Source organism: Malus domestica, chromosome 13, assembly GCF_042453785.1.
Source record: "Malus domestica chromosome 13, GDT2T_hap1".
NCBI classification, from domain to species: domain Eukaryota; kingdom Viridiplantae; phylum Streptophyta; class Magnoliopsida; order Rosales; family Rosaceae; genus Malus; species Malus domestica.
Genome location: NC_091673.1, coordinates 535294 through 547224, shown reverse-complemented (window position 1 = coordinate 547224; position 11931 = coordinate 535294). Strand labels below are relative to the sequence as shown.

At 36.1% G+C, this 11931-nt stretch overlaps 3 protein-coding genes across 7 annotated transcripts; 2 read left to right on the top strand and 1 right to left on the bottom strand.

Moving 5' to 3' along the window:
* The first annotated feature begins 329 nt into the window (after positions 1–329).
* On the top strand, positions 330–4487 carry LOC103451484 (uncharacterized). The gene is made up of 5 exons (XM_029091867.2): positions 330–790; positions 3104–3202; positions 3319–3415; positions 3587–3722; positions 3853–4487. The coding sequence occupies exons 1-5, from the start codon at positions 770–772 to the stop codon at positions 3911–3913; spliced, it is 414 nt and encodes a 137-aa protein (XP_028947700.1). The 5' UTR covers positions 330–769; the 3' UTR covers positions 3914–4487.
* Positions 4488–5448: 961 nt separating this feature from the next.
* On the top strand, positions 5449–9766 carry LOC103451486 (uncharacterized). Of its 5 annotated transcripts, none has more exons than XM_008390884.4 (9): positions 5449–6046; positions 6201–6747; positions 7346–7445; positions 7555–7611; positions 7941–8058; positions 8174–8256; positions 8863–8924; positions 9001–9094; positions 9475–9766. In XM_008390884.4, the coding sequence occupies exons 2-8, from the start codon at positions 6428–6430 to the stop codon at positions 9092–9094; spliced, it is 834 nt and encodes a 277-aa protein (XP_008389106.2). In that variant the 5' UTR covers positions 5449–6046; positions 6201–6427; the 3' UTR covers positions 9475–9766. The 5 variants fall into 5 exon arrangements, with proteins under 5 accessions (XP_008389106.2, XP_008389107.2, XP_008389110.2 ...); XM_008390885.4 differs by having other exon boundaries at positions 5497–6042; XM_008390888.4 differs by having other exon boundaries at positions 5547–6046; positions 9472–9766.
* A 110-nt stretch (positions 9767–9876) lies between these two features.
* LOC103451487 (photosynthetic NDH subunit of lumenal location 3, chloroplastic-like) lies at positions 9877–11428 on the bottom strand. Its single transcript, XM_008390889.4, has 3 exons — positions 11226–11428; positions 10185–10435; positions 9877–10071 (listed from the first exon to the last, which is right to left on the bottom strand). Exons 1-3 carry the CDS (start codon positions 11257–11259, stop codon positions 9973–9975), a joined length of 384 nt encoding a protein of 127 aa, XP_008389111.1. The 5' UTR covers positions 11260–11428; the 3' UTR covers positions 9877–9972.
* Between the last annotated feature and the right edge of the window lie 503 nt (positions 11429–11931).

Sequence of the window (11931 nt, the reverse complement as noted above, 5' to 3'; positions counted from 1 at the left end):
TAACATTTTCCTTAGATTAATTGACTGAACCAGCACTTGGATCGATAGGCTTCTTATGTTTTAGAGCGGCAAAATATAAAACAAATATGACTCGGACAATAAATAAATCAAAGAGAGGAGACATTAATATTACGATTTAAATGTAGGGAACTTTAACGAAAAGCACCCGGTACTGTTCACTTTAACGAAAAACCACATTTTTACACTAAAAAGTCAATCTTGGTACTATTCACTCTATCATTTATTTTATCCTTATCATTAAAACTCAAAGTTTTCAAACCCTTTTTATTAATTTTCCTTAATTAATGTATTCTATACAATATTTTTGTATTTATTGAGCGGCTTAACCTAAATTTCCACCGGAACGGTAGGCATAAAAGTATGGACGTATCAAAATTATGAGAGAAAAAGATTAAACAAAGTCCAATAGCATATATATCATCGCATCATTAAAAATGCCAATATATATGAGTTGATGTTTGAAGAGAGAGAGAGAGAGAGAGAGAGAGAGAGAGCAGTCTTCTCTTCTCTTCTGACGCTACCGTCTTCAAATTTCAGTCTCAGAAGAGAAACACAGAGAAACGGGAGGAGGAGAGAGAGAGCGCTTTCCGACGGCGATCGGCGATGAGCTGCTCTGTTGATAAGTTGTTCTAAGTTAGAGACAAACATTGATACATTGAGGAATATTGATCAAGGAGGAGGAGGAGGACGATCTCTCTGGGCCGCTCTGATTAATTTCTCTGAGAATTCAATCGAGAGAGATTTTGAGATGGAGGAGCAGACCGCACAGGTACTTTTCTTCTCGATTCTTCTACTCTTTGCAATGATACACTTTCCTTTAAAAAAATTCATATAAAACTGGAAATTTGTAATGACTCGGTGTTTACGTTAGTACGTGGAGCTTATTGTTCTACGACTTAAATCTCGGTTTACAGATATATCGTTGAATTTTTCCTCTGCCTTAATTTCCAAATTGTTTTCATTTATATATCGATTTTATTCAAATTACAGATACAATTAAGATGAACTGATAATCTCCATGTTTTAATTCTTTTTGTAATTTTCTAGTTTTTATGTTCTCTCTTCTTGTTGGACTCCAATATTTGTCGTAATCGAACTTGTTCATTCTAATTACTAATTACTAATTCGATTTAAAAACGGTTTAACCATCCATAAATTTCAGTTTCAATTTCACTTCTGAATGCATTTTCAGATGCGATCAAGTCGTATTTCTTTTAACTTATAAATGAATACTTGACATCGAAATCAAGCAACAGTATTAGCATGATATATCAGAAAAAAAAAAAACCATATTGCATCATGACATTAGTGGTACTGAAGTGACACGTTATATGTTGTCTTTTTGTGCATTTGCTGCTGTACATCAACTCTGTAGCTTTTGGATGTCTACGTTATTTGGAAATTTGAATTTGGATTAAAACTTAAAAGACCAAACTGCGCTGACTAGCAAAGAGTATCTCAAATGTTTGTAATTAAAATTTGTTATTAGCATCTAATCTGTAATTAATCACCTTCCTATTCATGCAATGAAGGACTCTGCAGAATACCGGTAAGTACAGCTATATAACAAATGCCTGGTTAAGGCCAAAGTCCAAATATAAAAACAAATTGTAAATATACACACACCCACACACACACACACACATATATATAGAGGTTGATAGCAATTATTGAAGCCATAAGTCATCCACTTCCACCATGCTAACTGCCAAGCATCATTCAACTCACGGACTCAATAGTTCTTGGTATATATGCATGAACATCTATGCTTTTTAATTAGGACTCATGTGAAAGTGACTTTAAAATAACTGAAATTATTTTTAGTGAAAATGTTTTGGGAACCAATTTTTAATAAAAATACAAGTTAATCATGAAAAAGCACTTCAAGTGCTTTGGAAACCTAAAAATATTTTCTTTAAAAATACTTTCAATCATTTTAAATACACTTCTAAACGAGCCATTAATCTATAAGCTATTTAATTATGCTTTTGCCTTGGAGTATCATATACATTTTCGCTTAATTCGAGCAAACAACTAAACAAGCATATCAGAAACGCAGTAGATTGTCTGCCATCGTAAAAATATATCCCATTATTATAAGTAATTTTTGGGATATTTTAGGTGCATGTGGTTCCATGATTGCGTATTAGTTTTATTAATTCAAAAGATTATTAATTAAGCTTAATTAGCATGAGTAATTTTTGTGTAGTTTTTCTTGCCTCGTGTTCTTCACATCACATGGGAGACCATGGGAGTGGTCCAAGAATTAGATAAAAATTAGGAGTATGAAATTTGTATTCATCCAATTTCATTTGGCTTTGTATTTAGTCCTAATAATTAGTTTTCTTTTTATCAATTTGTTTAAGTTTGTCACTTAGTATTATGGTCTAGTGGTATTCCTCTTCATTTGTAAGTGAAAGGTCTTAGGTTCGATTATCGTCAAATATGAGTTTGAACCACATTATTGATAGCTCATAATGAGGCTAAGCTCCACCCTCTCATCTTTAGTGTAGATAATATCTTTTGTTCAAAAAATAAAATAAAAATTAGGGCAAGTTTATTTGGAATTGGCTACGTTCTACATAGGTGTCATATTTAATAAAGAAAATATAAATAGTACCCCAATAATGTTACTCTTCTGACATTAGCTAGCTCACTGCTTTAGAGCTGTCTGTTGTTTCTCAGGTACTTGTAGTCCTTCCTTGGAGGCCAAATGCTACATCTTTCTAGCAACTGTCAGTCAACAACAAAAGAAAATATGAAATTACCGTCTAGATATATAAATGATAAAAATCTTTTAAGCAATTAGTAACTTATCTGCAACTGCATTATCAATCATGCTCGAAGTAAATAAATTTTCGAGCTCCATGTTATTGATCTGCATCCGGTTATTCCTGCCCAAATTCGAGCAGTGTCCGTAGACTATTGGACCTTGTATGGGATTGTGAATGTCTGTTGTTAAACACGGTTGTCTATAAAATTTGGATTGATGCATTGTACGTAGGTCACTGATTATATCTCATCGGCAGATTATTTATGCATCCATTAATGTACTGATATTATTTATTTAATTCAACGACAGACTGATACAACTGCTTCAGATAGAACTCATACCGTCGTGTTGGATATTGAGAGCCTTACACAACTCTCAGATAGAAGCTCCGGAAGCCCCAAAATGACAGTAAGTAGCAGTGTCGTTGTTGTCAATCTTGAAAGTACTCCTCACATGGCATGCACACTAATTGATCAGCAAACTTTCTCATGCTCTTCTTTTACACTATTTTTTTTTTTCTGTAGAGAGCACTCTCAAGAAAATGGTCTTATCGAGCAGAGAGATTGATTAGTAATGACGAGGAGGACACGGATGAGCCACCAAAGAAACTTCTAGTGAAAGGTATAATATAGCCATCTAGCTAGCTTTCTATGAAGTTTCAAAAGATAATTTGCAATCTTATTGAAAAGTTAATGTCATCCTTTACTCTAATGGGTTGGTGTCAACATTCAAAATCATCGATCACCTTGGCATAGATTGCAATTTGAACTTTATCTATGTTACCCTTGATAGTGAATTCTCAGTCGGAGCCTTTGAAGCAGTCATTGATCACTGCAAAATCTATTGGGTCAAGCTCAACTGCGCTTACAGGCACTAATCGGTTTATGGCCATCAACCCTCGGAAGATACTTTTTATATTTGCAACAGTGTAAGCCCTCTATTTCTTTCCTCAATAAATATGAATCCTCTACCATGTCTTTTTATATGTACTACTCTGGTAACAAATACGAGAGATGAGATTTACGTGAAGTGATTGTTGGCTTCTTCTTCTTGATCAGGTCCAGTATGGGTACATTAATCCTCATATATTTCACACTGGCTATCAATAGAACAGTTTGACAGACCATGGATGGAATGGAGCTAGCATAGCGTAGACGGGCACATGATCGAATCAAAGCGTATTCACTCTCTCCGATTTTAATTTTTTTGGTAGCTGTGCTGCTGGGGATAACTACTCCATTCATGAATCCTCCATGCTGCAGTCTCAGTCTTTGTCTAACGGTTGATCTCTCTTCTCTTCTCACTCTGCAAGTTGAGATCAAATACATATACTTGTTAAATGATCCAGCTTTTTCAGCTGCACCAACTCTGTCAGTTTGTGTCAGCGCAGCTACTTGATTGAGTTACCATCTCATCCGGTTAATTTTTGTGCTGCTTCTTGCTTCCAAAGCAACCCTGTTTTATGCATCAAAAATCTACCAGGGACTTACCCCCGTGGTTTATTTATTTATTTATTTTTTTACTCAAGGTTAACGTGCATGTTGTTGATTAGGGTGTTTTTAAACCACTTCGAATTAAGCATCAAACACTAGGCTTTTAGGCACCTCTCTGATATAATCGTTGTACTATCGACATTCAGTTTTGTATCGAATGCTTAGTTATGTCTTGAGAAATATAGATCGTTATCGTTGCATGTTGACGTGCATCATAGTTATTGGAATGGGCTGCACAAATTTGAGGGGATGAGGAATTTGAATTCGGAACGTAACTACTAAATATTTGCTTATGCACGTTACGTTTTGTGTTCAATTTTCATTGAGCGTGAAGCTCAAATTTTTTGTTCACTTTTCACCACGTGTTCCGGCAAAATTATTAGTTGACAGTCCATTGGCCTTTTACATTTAGTGGACCGGTCCAGATTCCTTAATAAGAGCTTTGGATCTTGGTTTTTTTAAAAAAAAATTATTATGAAAATGGTCTTAGGCCCGTTTTATAAACATTATGGGTGTTTTGGTTGGATTTGTGGAGAATGACTTTATAGAACGAGTTTATTGTTATGTGATTTTCGGTATTGCAATATATAAGTTTTAATATATAATATTATTGGACGGGATGTTATGTTGACAATAAACTAGTTCTATGCAAGTTGCTTTAGGGATAGTAAGTGAAAACATACTGTTTATTATTTGCATTCAATGGTTGAATTATTAGGGAATTAAAAAATAGATTGATGAATTAACAACTACAATGAATTAAATTCTATTTTTCACAAAAAAAAAAAACACACAACTACAATTAATTAAATTGAGATCGTGCATAAAGTTGTGAGGATTAAGCGTGTTGGATTTCCGAAGTTTTCATTCCATCAATTAAATAAACAACTTGTTGAGTTTTCTTGGTCTCTCGAGAAGAGAAAATAGTTTGATTATGTTTTTGAGAATGGTATTCTTATCTAAACTAAACTAAACTAAACCACATGAGAGAGATACGAACTCAAACTCTGCATAGTTGTGAGTTAGATTAATCTCGAGTTCGAACCGTATTGTGGCAAGAGAATTAAAAACCAATTAAAAGAAAAAAGTTGATGAGAAAAAAGTGGAAAGGAAAGGTGGAGAGTCCACAATAATTGGCATCAAATGCTTATGGGGATTCGCACTGTTGCTGAATTCCAAGATCTGCAACTAGAAATTAATTTATTCAACATTACAATAAAAAAAATATATAAAAAAAAAACACTAAAATTAAAGCCTTCAACTTTTTGTTGCCCCCGTTCTTAGCTTCCAAATTGGCCGAGCGCCAGGCCGCTGAGCTATCTCTTTGTGCGTCTGCCTTAGATAAAGAGAAAACAAACGAACGAACCAGAAAATTAAATTAAATAATCCCAAAAAAGCTTTTCGAAAAAAGAAAATAAAAAAGGGAAAGTAGCAGAGCAGCAGAGAGAGAGAGAGATCACTGCTAATGGTGCTACTACTGCCCAGAAAAGAAATCTAAAAAAAAGGAAAATAAATAAAAAATGGATGGAAAGGAAGGGAGGGCCAATTAGGGCTCCGTCGGAAAGTTGAACCCCAAAAAGGTAACGCCCCTGTCAAGCTTTTCTCTCTCTAAGCACCACACGTACCCACTTGGTGCTCTCTCTCTCACTGCTTTCCATTATCTGCCATTTGTGAGCTACACGACGGATGCAAGTGCTTTCAACAAATTTTTCTGGGTTTCTGTTACGCTTGACTGCTCAGCTTCTTCTTCTTCTTGTGGGTATTTCTCTTGCTTCTCGAGCTTTCGAGGTTGTCAAAATTTGAGGGGTTTTGCTTTTTTGGGGATTTTGTTCGTATTTTTGGGGATTTGGGTATTTGCGTTTGCAGGTTAAAGTTGCTATTTTTTGCTGAAATTTGAGGTTTTTTGTCACCAGTTATGGCGGCTTGTTGCTGCTTGATTGGGCTTGCTGCAATCGTCGTTGAGCCGTGGAATCTAGGGTTTTGATAATTGAGCAGCCCCAAATCAGTGTTTGTGGTAACAAGAAGGAAAGCGTTGGCTTTACGCGATATGGAATTTCAATTCCTTCAGAAATATAGTGCGTTGATTTGGATTGCGTAGCTGATTTGTGTGCTCCCCGACTAGGACTGAAGTTGTGAGGAAATGGCGATGGAGTCGAACACAGGATATCTCCGCGACGAAGCTTTTGGCTACGGTTTGAACCGACACGCTATATCGTTTCAGTCCGGGGCCATACACAGCAGCTCGGAGATGATTCCGATGGGGAATTATTTTGCTACGGACGGGGGCATGATGTTTTCGTCGAATTCGGGCATAGTTAACAACAATCCTGTAATTAGTCAGGCTGGGAATTCATCAGGTTCTCTGCTTCTCGATTCGGTCCCCGGGCTCAAGCATGACACAGGCTTGGCTGTTGAGTGGTCTGTGGAGGAACAGTACAAATTGACGGAGGGCCTTGTCAAGTAGGTCATTCGGAACCTTATCTCTTGATAAATTCGTTTTCGTTCGTGTATGTCTGCGTTTAAGTGCCACAGTTATGTATACTTTGCTTGCCTATTAATTTGATATTCATGTTGCTAAACTACCTCTAGTTACGATTCACCGAATGTTGTGATGAAGCTTCTGATGTGATTAAGTTTTGTTGTTGACGAAGCTTCGGATGTTTGCACTCTGTCTAACTGTAACAAACTGCAAATCTTTTGGTCCTTCTAATATAAGCATAACATATGTTTCCTTGGACTTAAGCCATCAACTTCTTAAACCATTAGCTTCTTAAGCCATTACTTTATGTCTATGGCCTCCTGTCGTGCTTTAAATATTTTGGGGTCCATCACGCATTGCCATTGTTATCAGCTTTTCGCATCCCTGCAGTAGAAAACTTGAATTGGTATGGTTATGTTCTAAATAGCCTTCTTGTTTCACATATATTCTCGCTATGATGTGAATTGATTTTCTTTCAATTTACTTTATGTTGCCTAGTTGCTGTCCTACTATGGTGAATTTCATTTACTTTGTGTTTGGAAGTTTATCATATTTGTGCCATTTATTTTCCGGTTGTAGATATGCTGATGAACCAAGTATTATGAAATACATAAAGATCGCGGCAATGTTACATGATAAAACTGTGCGTGATGTTGCTTTGAGGTGTAGGTGGATGACTGTAAGCTCTTTACTTTTCCTAATGATGTATTTTTAGTTTTGTTCATTACTTTAGATTTGTTCCTTAGATTTTTCGGTTGAGTTAGAACTAATTTTGAAATGTTTTGCAGAGAAAGCGTAGGAAACCTGAAGAACATAGTATGGGAAAGAAGGGGAACATTAGGAAGGTTGTTTGTGAAATTTGTGTGAACTGTCTGACATTGGTTTTTGTTCGAACTTCTCATTTTTTATCATGAAGATTTTTTCATTTCAAGACTTATTGGAAATAATAATAATGGGTTGACTCCTTCCCCTGAGTTTAAACATTACTATGTATTCCCACTGTAATCATTGTTGGACATGAAAATTTGAGATCCCATGATGTATCGGTGACTTTTGGTGTCCTAAGATGTAACACAATTAATGGAATTTTTGTTTTAATTAATTGAACCAATGAATGTCTTTAGGATCTAATGTTGATTGAAGAACCAGTATTCTAAAGATCATGCTTCTTCAGGATAAACTGGTGGAGTCGTCTACAACGACAAACATACATACAGCTGCACCACTGGACATGGCTGCATGTTCTCATTCGGTGTACCATATGGACCAGAGTGAGCGTTTGCAGTATGAAGGTTCGAGATACTACCTTGTGTCTTCTCTCATTATTGTTTTTCATCTAAATATATACTACTTAATATATTTCATTTGGTAGTTTCATTGACGTATTTGTTCTTTGGTTACTATCAGGATTAAGTGGCACATTCAAGCATCTATTGGAGCAAAATGCTCAAGCTTTCAGTCAAATTACATCTAATCTTTCATCATACAAGGTCAGTGCCTCCTGCCATCATAGTTATGTTGATTATTACACAGCTAATTTGCATGCCATATTGTTCCACACGCTAACAGTTGAAGTCATCTGTCAAAATTAAAAAAGGGATGCCTGTTCTTGTTATGTTACTTTATGCAACTGATGCGTTGTGGCAGCAGCATTACTGCTTGATGTTCTTCTTCTGGAATTTTATTTTTCCAATTGATCAGCATATATTGATGAATGAAATAATTTTCTACATTTATTTACTCATTTATGATAACTCCGCCTATGTATCTTACATTGCCGGTCCCAAGCCCGGATAAAGGAGGAGGGGGAGGGCGTCAGGTAGTCGACAGCCGGCACTCCATGATCACGTCGAATCCTTATGATTTACTCATTTATGATAAGCTTGACCTTGTTTGTTGTAGACATGGTATAATCCAAATCCACTATATATTATCGCTAAACGACAGCACTGCCTACCCCAAGCATCTCTCTTTTCTGAGTTTGAATTTACTGGCATAAGTTTTATGTGCATTTCGGATGAACATATAATATCATTTAACATTAGAAGCATGTTCTTTTTATCGCTTGCTTAAAAGTTTGTTTCTTTCATAAACAGTTGCAGGAAAACATTGACCTCTTCTACCGCACGAGGAACAATTTAACTGCCATCCTTAACGAGTACGTGCATAGTTTCAATGTATATTACAAATAATGAGATTTGGTCAACTTTGACAATGCTATTTCATTTTTGCAGCATGAGAGGTATGCCTGGCATAATGAGCCGAATGCCTCCCCTGCCACCCATTGACGAGGATCTTGCTAATAGTCTCTTGCGTAACGCAACTTAGGTATGTTCATGTGAAATGACTCATATTCTTGGTGAGTTGGTGTGCATGACCCGGGCACTTGTGAAGGCGGGAGAGGGTGGAAAGTGTTTTCCAAATTGTTGTATAGCTGGATGATTGTGTACTCTTTGTTTATGCCTTTCGTAACTATTAATTCTTGACTATTTCAGCCTGTAATCTAATGTGCATTTGATGAAAGTACTAGCTGTCAGTTCTGCATTTCTTTACTAAGAATTGTCCTCTCTTTTTTTCAAGAGTTTGATTTTCTGTGCGGCGTTCTTTAGTCTAATCGCTGCATGCCTTATGAACTGAATACGAATAAATAGCCCGAATTTTTTTGACATATGTAGTTGACTTCTATTTGTAATGACCAATTCAAGCAGACAAATCAAGGTCCTGAATCATGATGGACTGCCTCATTGTTCGAGCGCAAAGCGTACAAGTTGGGAAGCAGAGTAGCACATATCCGACGAGGCCTACTCAGAGCCGCCCCAATTTGGCATTTGATCTTAGTGCTCCATCCATGGCTAGCTTCATTTGTTGTGTCTAAAATTATGTACCCTTACTTCCATTTGTGCAGGAAATAAGCGAGGTAGATACAGTTCGAGCTTCCAACACTTATTTTTCACTCTTGTAAATTTCGATTTATAATTGCTAATTGTACCACATTACTTTTGTTTGGTGCCCTGCTTTGGTTTGTTGGTTTGCTCATGAGGAACCCTGCTGAATTTCTATGCTGGAATTTTATGGCGAGCAACGGATTTAAAACCGAAAAAAACTAGATCTGACTCGAGGATAGAGCTATTTATTTACAGATGACATGAAATTTGTGTGCACAATAATGTACAGATCAGTGTTTATAACCATCGACCGGATTATTTTTAAGGCGCGAGAGCCATCACCTCCTGTAAAATGACAGCAGCCTCATTGTATCGATCCTGGGTCAACGGCAGGCTTTGAATTTTCACTGCATGGTCCAACTGGAAAACAAATAGCATATTGTCGTGTGAGAAAGTTAAATCGCAAAGTAAAATCCTCGCATGCGCTTAGGGAGGTCTAAACGCAGTTGCAAACGGGTGGTTAAGTTAATTACCTCTTCAATGGAGCAAAACAGTTTGTTGGCAAGTTCAGTGAGAGCTCTCTTCTGGTCCCTTGGTGAACGAGAGATCATCTGATTAAGATCACAGTACAAGAACGTGGATTTGAGGCGGAGATCCCTTCCCATCAACTCCCACGAGTGATCGTCGTTCGTCAGATCGTTCCCGATTGACAGTAAATCGAAAGCACACTTCTTAATCCTGCAAGCACTTCCCTTTAATTGCATGTCCACCATTTTACCATGCCCTACAGCATACAAATTTTGACATGAAACAAAAAAACCAAGTAGAATAAATAAGAGCAAGTTTTCCTCATGAGAAAAGCATAAGCCTCAACTGGAAGTTGAAGCCTTTGTGCTTAAGAAAAGCAAAAGGGGGAGTGATCCCACATTTTGTTCGCCCAACTTTAGATTGAATAAACCAGAAGAGAATCGAAGGACAAAAACAATAGGCGGGAGTGGGAGTGCATAAGGAGAAAACGAGGTTGTGAAAATTACTCCCCAAACCAAATGGAGCGACTGTGACAAAAAAGATCATTTGTACTAAAAGCACTTTTGTCAAGGCATAAAGTTTTCTGATACAGAATGTGATTCTTTTACTACCATTCTAAAACCATATTCAGCACCATCAGATACTAGAAGTACTATTATTAATCGAATAATAAACGTTCTAATTCCTTTTATTAAAAGCACTTTTGAGCTAAACCAGCTGCTGGAAATTCGTTAAGTTTGAACTCGGAAGCCCTCATACAATTCCGTCATGCAATTTGGAAAATTTCAAAGGAAAAAAAAATGTTGGGAAACAATAATATGGATATGTAAAATAAAAATCAACCCCTCATCCCAGAGGAGCATATATCATCACATAATTAGAACCACAAAACCCAGAAAAAAATAACGAATTAAACGTACAAAATTCAAAGCAAAAGAGAATTAATAATAAAGGAAAATTAAAATAAAAAATGGAACAAATTAAATTAGGGGAAAAAAAAGAAAGCAAGAAGAAGGAGAGGAGAGAGAGGAGTTAGACGGAGTTACCTGAACGGTGTTCTGGAAAACGAGGATATGTCATCCGTTGCCTCCTGTAGTCACTACTGCTTCAACAGAGAGAGAAGCATAAATAAAATTAATTAAATAACTACTTTTTGAGGCAAGAAATTTCAACTAAAAAGTTTGTTTTAATCGTGCAAAATTATTCATCTAAAAATATTTTAAGTAAGAGAAATTAAGGTGGGGACTGCGATGGTGGTGGGTTTTGTATTAAATATATATATTTTTTTAAATTAGAGTTTGGGATTAGAAATTAAAATAAAAATTAACAAAAAAATAGTGGAAAATTAAAATCAATGGTAACCCGTCAAGTTCCGTTGCTCTGAAAGTGGTGCATCGCTCTTTATTTCGAGAGATTTTTCAATGTGATCGTTACACAAGGTGATACACCACGTGTTCCTATATAAATGGTGGGTTATATGTGTTAAAAGATTAATAATTTAAAAATTAAATTTTCCACCACTTGCATAAAAATACATGGTGTACCATCCATGTTCTCGTCACAATTAAAAATTTCTCCTTTATTTCTGATCAAATTTTAGACACAAATTTTTTTATTTTATTTTTTGTAAATTTGGTTTAAGAGCTGGATTAGCGGCTTAAATAAAATTAAGAACTGAGGTCCAATTGAACTTGTTTTTTGGGTTAACAGTAAGCTGCCCTTCTTTTGTTTGAAAGGACATGTATGAAGTTG

Excerpts from the sequence above, each read along its gene's own strand:
- LOC103451486 (XM_008390884.4), top strand. The coding sequence starts at position 6,428 with ATGGCGATGGAGTCGAACACAGGATATCTCCGCGACGAAGCTTTTGGC. Across the intron at positions 7,446-7,554 it reads TGAGGTGTAGGTGGATGACT|AGAAAGCGTAGGAAACCTGA; the intron begins GTAAGCTCTTTA and ends AATGTTTTGCAG. Across the intron at positions 8,059-8,173 it reads TGAGCGTTTGCAGTATGAAG|GATTAAGTGGCACATTCAAG; the intron begins GTTCGAGATACT and ends GGTTACTATCAG.
- LOC103451484 (XM_029091867.2), top strand. The coding sequence starts at position 770 with ATGGAGGAGCAGACCGCACAG. Across the intron at positions 3,203-3,318 it reads CCGGAAGCCCCAAAATGACA|AGAGCACTCTCAAGAAAATG; the intron begins GTAAGTAGCAGT and ends TTTTTTCTGTAG. Across the intron at positions 3,723-3,852 it reads CTTTTTATATTTGCAACAGT|GTCCAGTATGGGTACATTAA; the intron begins GTAAGCCCTCTA and ends CTTCTTGATCAG.
- LOC103451487 (XM_008390889.4), bottom strand. The coding sequence starts at position 11,259 with ATGACATATCCTCGTTTTCCAGAACACCGTTCAG. Across the intron at positions 10,436-11,225 it reads TTTTCCAGAACACCGTTCAG|GGCATGGTAAAATGGTGGAC; the intron begins GTAACTCCGTCT and ends TGTATGCTGTAG. Across the intron at positions 10,072-10,184 it reads TGTTTTGCTCCATTGAAGAG|TTGGACCATGCAGTGAAAAT; the intron begins GTAATTAACTTA and ends TTTGTTTTCCAG.